This window comes from Pieris napi, chromosome 23 (genome assembly GCF_905475465.1).
Source record: "Pieris napi chromosome 23, ilPieNapi1.2, whole genome shotgun sequence".
Lineage (NCBI taxonomy): Eukaryota > Metazoa > Arthropoda > Insecta > Lepidoptera > Pieridae > Pieris > Pieris napi.
Window position 1 is genome coordinate 9,668,184 of NC_062256.1, and position 11,907 is coordinate 9,680,090.

The following is an 11,907-nucleotide window of genomic DNA, read 5'->3' on the forward strand; positions in this document are numbered from 1 at the left end:
TGAAATTTTGTTAACAAGTTGGGGCTATCTAGCTGATTGTTTAGTATCTTAAAGGCAAACGATACATCATTTGCTTTAATATGTTGCCAGATATAATTTTATCCATGAGACATATGTCTGCCCTATACCTTTTGATATGGAGATTTTAAAAAATAGCTTTTGCGTAAACACAAAAGTGAATCTTTATATATTTATTCACAAGAATACATAAGCCTTACAGTACTAAACCAGGACAATAATGTCAAAGTTAAAGGTAAAATATATAATATTAAATACATCACTACATAGTATAAAACAAAGTCGCTTTCTCTGTCCCTATGTATGCTTAAATCTTTAAAACTACGCAACGGATTTTGATGCAGTTTTTTTGATAGAGTGATTGAAGGGGAAGGTTTAGATAGTGGAGAAATACTGTTATTTTTGACGTTTCTAATGTGATGTCGTAAATAATTAATTTTTTTTCGCTTACATTGCAAACGCAGGCTGAACTTCATAACGAAATAATAATAATTATTATTCAATGTTCTCTATAGTACTCCTCGTTAAGAGCTCAATTTAAGAAATAGTATTTTAGGTAATTGTATATTTCACAAAAACCCAAGTTAAACATTAAAAAGCGAAATGTTCACCTGTTGCAAAGCCCTCGCATATCGCAAAGCAATCGTCAGCTGATCCAGAACATTAGCTGCTGGTGGGGAAGGCAGTCCTAGAGCGCAAAGAGACCTCGCCTCCAGCTCGATGTTAACCAAGCGAGGGTTGAAGTTGACCTCCATCAACCGAGTTGCGCTCGAGAACTCCACGACCGGTTTGTCAACTGATAGCTGGAGGGAACCATTCTTTACTTGAGCCTGGAACATGTAATTGAGATCATTTATAACTTCTTTAACTTCTTTAGTCAGTGCCGGGCGCACATCGTCGACTTTTTGGGTCTCAGGCCGATTTCCTCACGATATTTTTCTTCACCGTACAAGCCAATGTTACATGCGCACATAGAAAGTCCATTGGTGCACAGCCGGAGATCGAACCTACGACCTCAGAGATGAGAGTCCCACGCTGAAGCCACTAGGCCAAAACTGCTGATTTAATATTCTTATTAATATTATATTTAATTTATTTTTATTATATTATTTTCGACCAATTATTAGCGCCTCCTACATAATCAGGATTACATTGAGTCCATCTCATGTTAAACATACTAATGTTAATAAAAAACATATTTAACTTGACAAACAAATTATACCTAATTGGGATGATGATGGGTTTAATTTATATTTGGTAACTTTCATACGCATAACTTAGAAAAAGCAACATTTAAAATGTAAATATAGAAATACAATATTTATTTATTTATCTCGTAATCCTACAGCTAACATAAATGATATACAATAAAAAACAATTAAACTAAACATATAGCCAAAGATATATACATAATATATACAAAAAGGTTCTAACATTTACTAAAGGAAACAATTATTAAATACATTTAACTACGTAATACCTAATTCGGCTATACTGTATGATGGTGTGAAGGTGTGGGTATGTATGTGGGGTGTGGTAATGCAGGTTATTGAGCGCTATGGATATGCAATTCACCTGTAAACCTCTACACCAGTCCTCGTGCAACTGCGTATACAGAGTCTTCAGGTCCGTCAACATCTGCGACGCCAAATGCGAAACCTCTTTACTCTTCTCAAACTCCATGAGAGAGTTGTCCACGCATTCTTGTATCTCCTTTACCTAAAGTATTACAAACATTATGGTTACTGTATGAGCCAAGCCTGTAGATTGTTCGCAATTTTTGAAGATCTACTTCTTTTGGCGCGTTAGGAAAAATTGATGAGAGTAAATTTTTACGATGCGTGAGCACACCGTCACAAAAAACCGACACCCTGAATGCAGCTATAGTCAACATTTTAGTTTTTTCTATTATTAGTGTCGTTTTTTCTACAAACTTAGAAATGAAACTTTTTTTTTAAATCTTGTTACGAAGTATAACTTCTAACGCGTCTACATAAGTACACACATATACTTTTTTTATAAAATATGGGGGCAAGCGAGCCCACGGGCGCCATTTTAATGGGTGCGTTGCCGGCCTATCTCAGTTTAAGCAGGGCGATTCCCTTTCGCAAGACATAATAATATTGTTTTGATGCTTTCATATCTGGACTTGGTTTATAATAAATAAAATTATATTTTGTATTATCTGAACACCCAGGGAAGAAAAGTTATTTCAATTTTATTGTTTGTCTTTTTTTGCGCATTGTCTTTGTGTTCTCGTGTGGTATACACTTTTAAATAAAACTTCTCTATAGTTATAAATTTATTAAGAGGCAAGAGGCTTTGTACCTTTGCCTCCATCTGTTTGGCCCACTGCACTTGTTGCACAGTAGGCGACATTTCGGGAGGTTGGTACATCTTCACGTCTATGTCATCCGAGTCCAATTGACCGCGGATGCTGTTCAACATTGCCAGGAGCGAAGCCACAAACAGCTCTAACTCATTGTTTAACGCGTTTTTTATCATCGCTCTGTTTATTAACGTCTTGTAACGTGTGAACTCGTAAAGAATCTGTAACGTACAAGAAATGTTCCATGCTGTTCATTACTAACAAAACACACACAGAAACACACAAAATAACAACAATAAAAAAAAAAAGAATGAGATAACATTTTTTTTTCTTTTAAAGAACAAGGTAAGTTTTAGAGAAGCACTAAAAGTAGAGAAAAAAATTTAGCAAAAAAAAAAAAAGAAAATCATCTTTCCTTAACACCACATTTATCATTTTTTACATGGACATAAGTTTCAAAATTTTAGTGACAATAATATCTTAAGTACACGTTTTTTTTATTGTATTGCGATACTTAAAGACTAACTTGTTTTGTAGATGTATTATGCAGCCTTGGTTTCAACTTCTCTGCAATTTTCGTCTCCGCAGGTCTTAGGTTTGCCGAAAATTTGGCTACAGCAGCATCCCACGATTGTATTGGTCCATTGCATATCCATATATTTATGTCTGAAAAACTTTATTCATGACAAAAAGGTTGTGACAAAATCCATCTATCGTTAGTCCCCCCACTAGAGAGTCCCTGTTTTTTCGGTAAATAGATAAGAATTAGTCAGTAGTACATGGTACATTACAACAAATCAAACACAAGTCTTATAAGAAATTAAGTATGTGTGAATGAGTGTGTGAATGGGGGTGTGTGTGTGATTGCATTTGAGAGTGTAGCTAAGAGTTGTTATAATAATATAAGCCTTCGCTGTGTCTTAACATAATTAATTCACTACAATTATTCATAACTGCACTTACTTTTAAAAGGTTCAAACAATTGGTCTGTATTTAATTCACTCTTCTCAGCTTTATTCAGTAATTTACTGAGTTGATTATAAGTTGATCTAATGCTATGGACCTAGAATAAAATGTCATAAATGATTGTGTTAAGAACGGCTAAAGTAGTAAATGTACAATTAATATCAGATTTTTGTTACATTTCCAACACGAGAGGTTAGCCAGTCATCGAAACTTTTCAGGATTTAATTAATTTTTATAATAATAATTTATTTGCAAGAATATGGTTGAAAAAAAGTGATGATGGTACAATCTTAACTTCGCATATTCTGCCACACATAACGGGGAGAAAATTTGTCATATTAATGACAATACTGACATTATTCAAATAATTAAAAACTCTAGTAGGAAGATCTTTGCATAAATAGCGAATCAATAATATATGCCTAATGAAAATATATATCTAAAAAGCATCTCCTAACAGACACATTAGACTTAGAAAACGCGAGAAACTAAACTGAACTACCGTCAAACTGTTTTTGGCATATGAGAGTCTAAGCGCCAAATCTCTGAATCTGAGGGACAAAGCTTTATCAGTCAAGAAGATACTCGTGTACAAAATGCGTGAAGAAAGTTCATATTACCTCTCGAAGCCTATTTTGAAAGTTAACACAGAATATTGGTACATAAGTTTTTCCTTTCCATGTGTGCAGCGCATAGTTCGGCCAATATGTACCAGTTAGAGATTGGCAAGCACTGTAAAAAATCAACCAATAAGAGTTACAGTAGCCATTATTTAAATACTAACTACAGGTCATTCCTCTAATAGTAGTAAAACATATAAAGAACTCTCCCTAAACTATTTGATAACATATGTCTTACTCTACTTAATTATTGTGCATACAAAACCTACCTAACTAAGAATTATTTACCAGGATTTTACGATTTAAATAAACAAAAGGCGCTACGCTTTAGAGAATAATTCTGCTGCGATAAGTATCTCATGGGTGGTAATAATTATGTTGGCAGCTTGAAGCACACAATTGTAAGCACTATATTAAAATAGTCTCACAAAAACTTATATCGATATCGCAATAACAAGGTACCGACGCTTTTCTTTACAAAATATAGATGTCATAAATAAAATGTGGGTAGTATCAAATTAAGTAAAAGTTATGAAAGACGTAAATAAGATAACTTCATTTTATATCATAATGATCCAATTATTTCATCAAGCTATTTAGCTTGATGAAAGTACTTAAATAAGCTAAATCATTTGATTTAGCTTATTTAAGTACTAGATTTTTGAATACCCGAATTTCAACATGATAAATAAACAAATTAAGGTATTTTTTTATAAAAATCCATATAAATAAAAATGAATCGCAAAATATGTTGCTCTCTCTCTCTCTGAGGAACTCTGAGGACGGTTTTTATGGAGAGAAACATTGGAAATATATAGACCACAAAATTTAGTTTGATTTTAAGTTTTTATTTTGGAAAAGCGTACAGTCTCTATAGGGTAGAATAGCAAAAGGTTTCATATGGTATGTAGCTATTAAAAAGGGAGGCTCAGTAAAAAAATAATACTAAGGCAAAACGAAGTTCGCGAGGGCAGCTAGTTCATACAATTTTGACTCACCTAACCCACATTTGCACAGCATTCAAGCTTTCAGATAATAAGACCAATATATGGTTATCTAGTAGTCCATCATATGCTTTCCATATATCTAGCTTGGTTACGGAGTTTTGTATCACTGTACATAGTGCGTGGCCTGAAATATATTTATAAGTTTCTAAACATATACAAAGCAAATAGTAATTGATACTACAATAACTAGACGGCTGGTCACCGCGTAAGATTCCATCAACCAAAACCATCCAAGGACATCATCATCATATCACACAAAACAAGCAATTAAAAAAGTGTCTTATGCATACCAAACATGGAAATTTACAAATAAAGCAAAAGAACAATATAAATACATGTCAACGAGGTATGGAAAGGAGCATACTAAACATTAAACAGGTACACAAGATAAGACACCTAAAAATAAGATCAGAGACGAAAGCACTTTATGCTCTACTAGCGATTCGCCCCGGCCCGCCCCGGTGGGATATCCATAAGAGATAGAGATATACCATTGCGGAGTTTTCTGTAGACCTTTTCAATGTGTACAATACTTAGTACATTATTTTGATAAATCTCGTAGGGTTCAGCCTGCGTTTTCAATGTAAGCGGAAAAAATGTAATTATTTACGACATCTCAAAAATAACAGTACTTAATGGATGTTATTATACATATAAACCTTCCTCTTCAATCACTCTATCTATTAAAAAGACCGCATCAAAATCCGTTGCGTAGTTTTATAGATTTAAGCATTCATAGAGATATAGGGGCAGAGAAAGCGACTTTGGTGTATACTACGTAGTGATAGTGAAGCCACGCAAAAATACTGAAGTGGTAGTGGGCGGGTCAAGTAGCGCGCCTCACACATCACATGGGGGCGAAAACAGTGACTACATGGAGAGGCCCACCAGGCAAACGCTACAGAGGCAGACCCTACGATCGATTGGATGATGACATCAAAACAATCGTGGGTCCCCAATGGATTCAAATAGCTCGGGATAAAGAAAGATGGCAAGCCTTGGAGGAGGCCCTTACTGGGGAGTGTTCCTGATACATATTAACTAAAATTGATAATTACTAACATATAGAAAAATTAGATAATAAGTGTATCAGGAAATAAATTAAGGCTTAAAAAAAATTACACTATTACACGACTATAACGTACCAATAATATCAAAAATATGAATCATCCTCTCTTGGGTGTACACAACAGGAGTGTACCTCCAAACGTCATCCAAAATCCCAGCTATATTCTCAGCACAATCTCGAATTTCCTGCATATTCCCTGAATGGAGTGTTCTATTGACGGGAAGAAATTACTTTTTTTTATTAATATTGCGACATGATTGGTGTGGTCTTAAAATTGTATATACGTTATCGTGACGCGTGAACATGTGTTGTGTGTGTGTTAGTCAAGTGTTGTGATAAATAGAGGTAAGTTGCATGCTTTTTTATGTAATAGGAGGCAAACGGGCAGGAGGCACACCTGATGTTAAGTGCCCATGGACACTCACATTGCCAGAAGGCTCACAAGTGCGTTGACGGCCTTTCAAGAATTGGTACCTACACTCTTTTCTTGAAGGACCCTAAGTCGAATTTGTTCGGAAATACTTTAGTGGCCAGCTGGTTCCACATAGTGGAGATGCGCGTCAAAAACTGCCTTAGAAAACGCTCAGTTGTGGAAGGACGGACGTCGAGGTGATACGGATGGTATTTTGTATTCTGCCCTGTTTGTCTTTGCACTGAAGTGGAGCTTATGTCTAATGCGGAGGAAGGATGGTACCCAGTTCCTCGGAGGAATCGGAGGATCGAGGATCACGATCACGGAGGTCATGGAGCAGTCTAACCAATGACTGGCCCGGACCCCCTTGGCTAAGTTCGAAATAATCTTTCGCGTCCGGAATAAATTCATTAATGCATTTCAGATTATAACGTCTTATACAGACAATCTAAATATATACCTAATCTCCTCAGAGATGTCTTCAAAGAGAACACAAAAAGAAGTAGCCGCTTCTCGTTCTTTCTTGCTCGTGTCACGTAATTCACTTATTGTCTTCCAATATTCTACTTCATCACTTACAGATAAAATAACTGAAATATAATTTTCATTTGTTTGCTTAACCATAACATACAAATTCTGATAACTATGTAAAATAATGGACTATTTTTATATTTATTTTAGCTTTGTTTGGTACAACAAAAATGAAATAACTCTATACACTTATGACAGGTGATATAGTATGTATTCTAGGAGACATTATTGTATTTGTATACTCATAAACTTCATCTACCTTAGAACAATGACAAAACTACATTTTTAATAATATAAAAGTATAAGTATTTAAAATACATCTTACCATTTATATTAGAATCTCCTTTCCCATGTGTAAGTATTCTGAGATTTGATTCCAGTTCAAATAAATTATTTTGCAGCTTGTTGGAGTAAAGATCATCTTCCTAAAATATGTAATAACACTTGATTGTTTTTAGCTGGTATAAAAGTAGTTAGGGTAAGGCGTTCTAAGTTCAGTTTTGTGTTTGAATCTTATCAATGGAAATTTAGAAGAAGTGTACTTACTGTTGCAAGGAGAGGGCAATAGATTTGTCTTAAAATTTGGTACAAGGACTCCACAGCACTAGTTGTCAATGTAATGATATTTATGTTATTTAGTGCATTTTCCTCAGTCAAATTTTGAGCTACTGTTTTATAGAATATTATGGATTTTTTCACACCTGGTTGTATCTGATGAAAAAATTATAAAAACATTTCAAGTGTAATTTTAATCTCTTTGGATAATAATAGCAAATGAACTAAATTTATTACCTTTGTATAAAGCACTAATGAAGTATCTTTTACACTAGTCTGAATAAGTAGAATCTGGGAATTATGAATAAACTCCATCAAGATCTCCTCACATGTTTCATCTAATGTGAGGGTAGATTTGTAAAAACTTTCTGCGAATGGTGATAATGTCAGAATTAGTATTTTTATATAACTCTCCTACAGTAACGAAATGTAATTACCTGTTGTCGCAAAAAAGAAATCCCGAATTCCAGTCATGGCAGTATCATCAAGCTTATTTGAAGCTACCTAAAACTATAATCACAAGGCAATTTAAATGTAAGTTGTATTAATACAATGGAGTTTCGCATATAACATTTAATTGCCCTTATTACTTAGTCGTTATGTCATTATTAAAATTATAATATACCTTATTTGATTATATCGGTGTCATCTTTGTTGTATTGGTCATATTTACGAGGCGTTGCCATAGCAACGAAACAACGAGGTCGTAAGTCATAACAATAACAGTCAACGACTCGCAAATCGCAATGCAAGAGGAATGAATGCTGCCAGCATAAGCATAAGCTATTGCTCTGTACAGTGTACACCTTTAAAGCAATAGCTTTACCTTTAAAGCTATTCCTTTAAAGGTGTACAGAGGCCAAACTTAAATTTATTTTAGACCCTACTTGAATTAATATTGTGTAGATTGAAATTGTAAATAATTTAAATAGTATTGTGTTGTATGTTTTTTTCATCGTATGATCTGTATAGAGTCGTTTTAATTATAACTGATGGCGTGGTGTAGCGTCGCGTTTTGGTAGTATGTTTCCGCCTTTATCATTCGTATGTGTTAACACGGAAATAAAAATTAAAAAACGGACTCTTTCAAAAAGTGTCTATTAACTTAATTTATCAGCCATTTACTAATCTTATCTATATTATATAATATATGAAAATGAAACCCATTTTCCACGACATAACATAAAAACGGCTTGACCGATTTGGCCAATTCTTTTTTTATAATATTCTTTGAAGTACGAGGATGGTTCTTACGGAGAGAAAAATTAAAAAAAATGAGTGAAAAAGTCTAAAAACAACACTTTTCCATATTCCCATACATAATATTCGTAATAATACTTAAAAGTCAATTTGAACTTTATTACCATATCATAAAGTTCAAGTGTTAGTGGAAATCACAATTGAATTGATCAAGTTACATTTATTTGTACGCATAAATACAATTATGTCAATTTTTGTGTGCAAGTGAGAGCGCGGAACGAGTGCTCTCGCTTGCACTTCAAGCCTAAAGCCGCATTTACATTTATCTGACGTGTTGTGTTGTGATGCATCAGAACGGTATCAGTTTCATACATTTAATATGGAAGCGTTCACATTTATTCAATGCGGTGTGTTATGACGGCTTCTGATGTGTCGTGTCACAGGCGATCCCAGTCCGCGTCAGAAAGGGTGAGGTGCGGGGGGCGGTGCCGTGAGACGTCATACCGCATCAAACTAGTGTGCACGCGCCAGTGTTGTGTTATTACGCGTCAGAAATGGACGAAGAGCAACTAATTGAATACGTAAGACAATTTAAAGTGATTTATAATCCAAAATGTAAAGAATATAAAGATCAAGTTATGAGAGCAGCTATTTGGGAAGAGATAGGAGAAAAAATGAAACAATATATATATATATATTATATCTTCTTCTTTTTCTTTGTTTAGTTAGAAGCGTTGCCAACGCCAATAATTCCAACTCTTCTTCAAAATCTGAATCTGAATCGGATGATTCTTGAAAAAACATTGCAAATGTGTGAACTCTCTGGGAGTCAAGACGGAACTGATACAAAAAACCGTCATAATGCATCATAACACGTCATATCAATGTGAACAGTAGCCATCACGACAGAGAGCATCACAACACAACACGTCAGATAAATATAAATGCGGCTTTAAATGGAACGCCTCAGAGGTAACGCCGCATGAGTCATGTTTTTTCGTGCGTGCAGCCGGCTCCATCGAATTATAAGACGTTGTCACGTCAAAAAATAAAGAATCGACTGTTAGGCAGTACGATGTTCGCCAGGCCAGCTAGTTTTAAATAAAACTATGTTATTTGATCTTCTCTTCATTTCTAGTTAGTTCTTTTTAGGTCGTTTCAAGTGATTATTGTTAAATGTATCTGTATAATTTAAATTTAATGGTACTCTGTGGGTAAATGTCAAAACCACAGTCAGAACTCAAAACAAAATCCCATTTATTTTTAATTACTTGACGTTATTAAAAAAATACTGATTACACAATAAACAATATTTGTATTTTAATAAAAGAAACAACTATCTTTTTGCACCATCAAAATGTTGCGCATAAGACATGTAAGTTTTTTAAGACGTAAGTCTCAATAATATTGTGTGCTAATTATTTCTGTGAAATGTTGTGTAAATTTTGTTTTGGTCTTTCTTTTCAGGCTTTCAATTCTATAAGGATTATACAAAGTAGTCGATTACTAAGCGACAGTACACAATCTGTGGATACAACATATATGGAAATTCCTATCTACAATGTTGATAAGCCACAGTCATTAGAAAAAAGAAAGGCGAGGTAAAGTTATACATATTTTTATTCATCTTCCTTATTATCTAAATACACTATGACAATTATAACCAGGTTCTTCAACAATAATTATTAATTCCATTATTATTTCTCTATCATCTGAGAAAATGTAAATCTAAACTAAAAATCCTCAATATTAAATACTGATTCATAATAATAGTAATCAATTAACTATTTCAGACTTCACTACCAATCCCGCAAAAGAGGCATGCTTGAAAATGATCTTCTTTTAAGTACCTTTGCTAAGAAATACTTAGATGGGTTCTCGGAGGAACAAACCATATTGTATGACAGGCTTATCAATTCACCAAGCAATGATTGGGATATTTTCTACTGGATTGTACAAAAGCAGCCAACTCCAAAGGAATTTGATAATGAAATTATGGATTTACTTAAAAAACATGCTAAGAATGAAGACCGTATTGCTTTGTCGCAGCCACCTCTACATTAGAAATATAGACAGCCATTTAAAATTCATAAATTTACAATGACCTTCATATAGGTTAAAAATAGGCATAACCAAACTATTAAGAACTATTTATTTCAAAAGTTTAAGGGACTAGGACAAATTACATACAGATGTTTTAAACTTATTGTATATTTGTGAAAGAATTAGATTGTTATAGTACTTTGTGCTACCCAATGCTACTATCCTTTTTCGTTTAAAATCTATTTGTGTAAACTAGTTATTTATATTGTGTTCTGGTTTACTTTTTTGTCTGCACTTTTTGTTTTAATAATTTTTATCTGTTCATCAATTTATTAGACATATTTTAATGCCTTATAATTTGGTGTTTAATTTACTAAAAAATACACGAAATCTATCTGAGAAGAAATATTGAAAGAGATAATGAAATACATATGTAATACATTATTTATTAACATGACTTTTAATATTGTATTATGATAGTAGACATAGATGTAGCGTAATAGGAAAATAAATTCTTGCGTATCATATTCACTATTTATTTTATTCTATTTACTTTACATTGTTTGACTGGCTTACATTTCACGGTTACACTGTTTTATATTGTATAAAATTATTCATGAATCATTATGATAATTTTCAGATTTTGGCGCCATCTACCGGCATCAACTATCAATAACAAACACATCTAATCTCTTAATCTATGTATGACAAGTTCAAATAGTTCTAAAGCTCCCCGTGGCTTAGTGGTTAACAACCGTAGCTTTTAAGTATCTCCTCGATTCTTCTATTCAAATGGTCTAGCAAAACAATAATTGGGTACGAAATTCTTATAGCCGAAAAAAACACCAATGTTTGCCTTACCACATTGGCAAAATCTTTGTTTCTAAAAGAGCAGAAACCCAAACAAGATAGACAGTAGACACATCTTCATTATTACCTACCCAACTTTTTCAGCTTGAAATCTCTAAGATAACTATGAATAAATCATAGAATTACTTAGCAATAAACAAAAGAATACTTACTACTTGTAGCTTTGTTAATGTCCGTTTAAATTCAAAATTTCAATCTAACAAAATTTCGCGTATTTCTAAAAAAGTAAAATACATAAAATGTTAAAAGCCTTCAAGAAATGCTAGTGTAGCGAGGGGGTTTATTAT

General features: G+C 33.5%; 2 protein-coding genes across 2 annotated transcripts in view; one reads left to right on the plus strand and one right to left on the minus strand.

The window, feature by feature from the left end:
* LOC125061360 (cytoplasmic dynein 2 heavy chain 1) overlaps window positions 1-8,249 on the minus strand; it is an 82,154-nt gene extending 73,905 nt beyond the window's left edge. The window contains exons 1-14 of the mRNA XM_047666759.1: window positions 8,133-8,249; window positions 7,945-8,017; window positions 7,745-7,875; window positions 7,499-7,663; window positions 7,278-7,377; window positions 6,882-7,011; window positions 6,086-6,219; window positions 4,932-5,064; window positions 3,934-4,045; window positions 3,311-3,410; window positions 2,874-3,013; window positions 2,347-2,568; window positions 1,594-1,737; window positions 630-848 (exon numbers count right to left, since the gene is read on the minus strand). Of these exons, the coding sequence (XP_047522715.1) occupies window positions 630-848; window positions 1,594-1,737; window positions 2,347-2,568; window positions 2,874-3,013; window positions 3,311-3,410; window positions 3,934-4,045; window positions 4,932-5,064; window positions 6,086-6,219; window positions 6,882-7,011; window positions 7,278-7,377; window positions 7,499-7,663; window positions 7,745-7,875; window positions 7,945-7,981 (1,767 nt within the window). The 5' untranslated portion in view covers window positions 7,982-8,017; window positions 8,133-8,249. The remainder of the gene's footprint in view (window positions 1-629; window positions 849-1,593; window positions 1,738-2,346; window positions 2,569-2,873; window positions 3,014-3,310; window positions 3,411-3,933; window positions 4,046-4,931; window positions 5,065-6,085; window positions 6,220-6,881; window positions 7,012-7,277; window positions 7,378-7,498; window positions 7,664-7,744; window positions 7,876-7,944; window positions 8,018-8,132) is intronic.
* Window positions 8,250-9,922: 1,673 nt separating this feature from the next.
* On the plus strand, window positions 9,923-11,281 carry LOC125061159 (succinate dehydrogenase assembly factor 2-A, mitochondrial-like). The gene is made up of 3 exons (XM_047666383.1): window positions 9,923-10,082; window positions 10,175-10,308; window positions 10,501-11,281. Exons 1-3 carry the CDS (start codon window positions 10,065-10,067, stop codon window positions 10,769-10,771), a joined length of 423 nt encoding a protein of 140 aa, XP_047522339.1. The 5' UTR covers window positions 9,923-10,064; the 3' UTR covers window positions 10,772-11,281.
* Window positions 11,282-11,907: the final 626 nt, after the last annotated feature.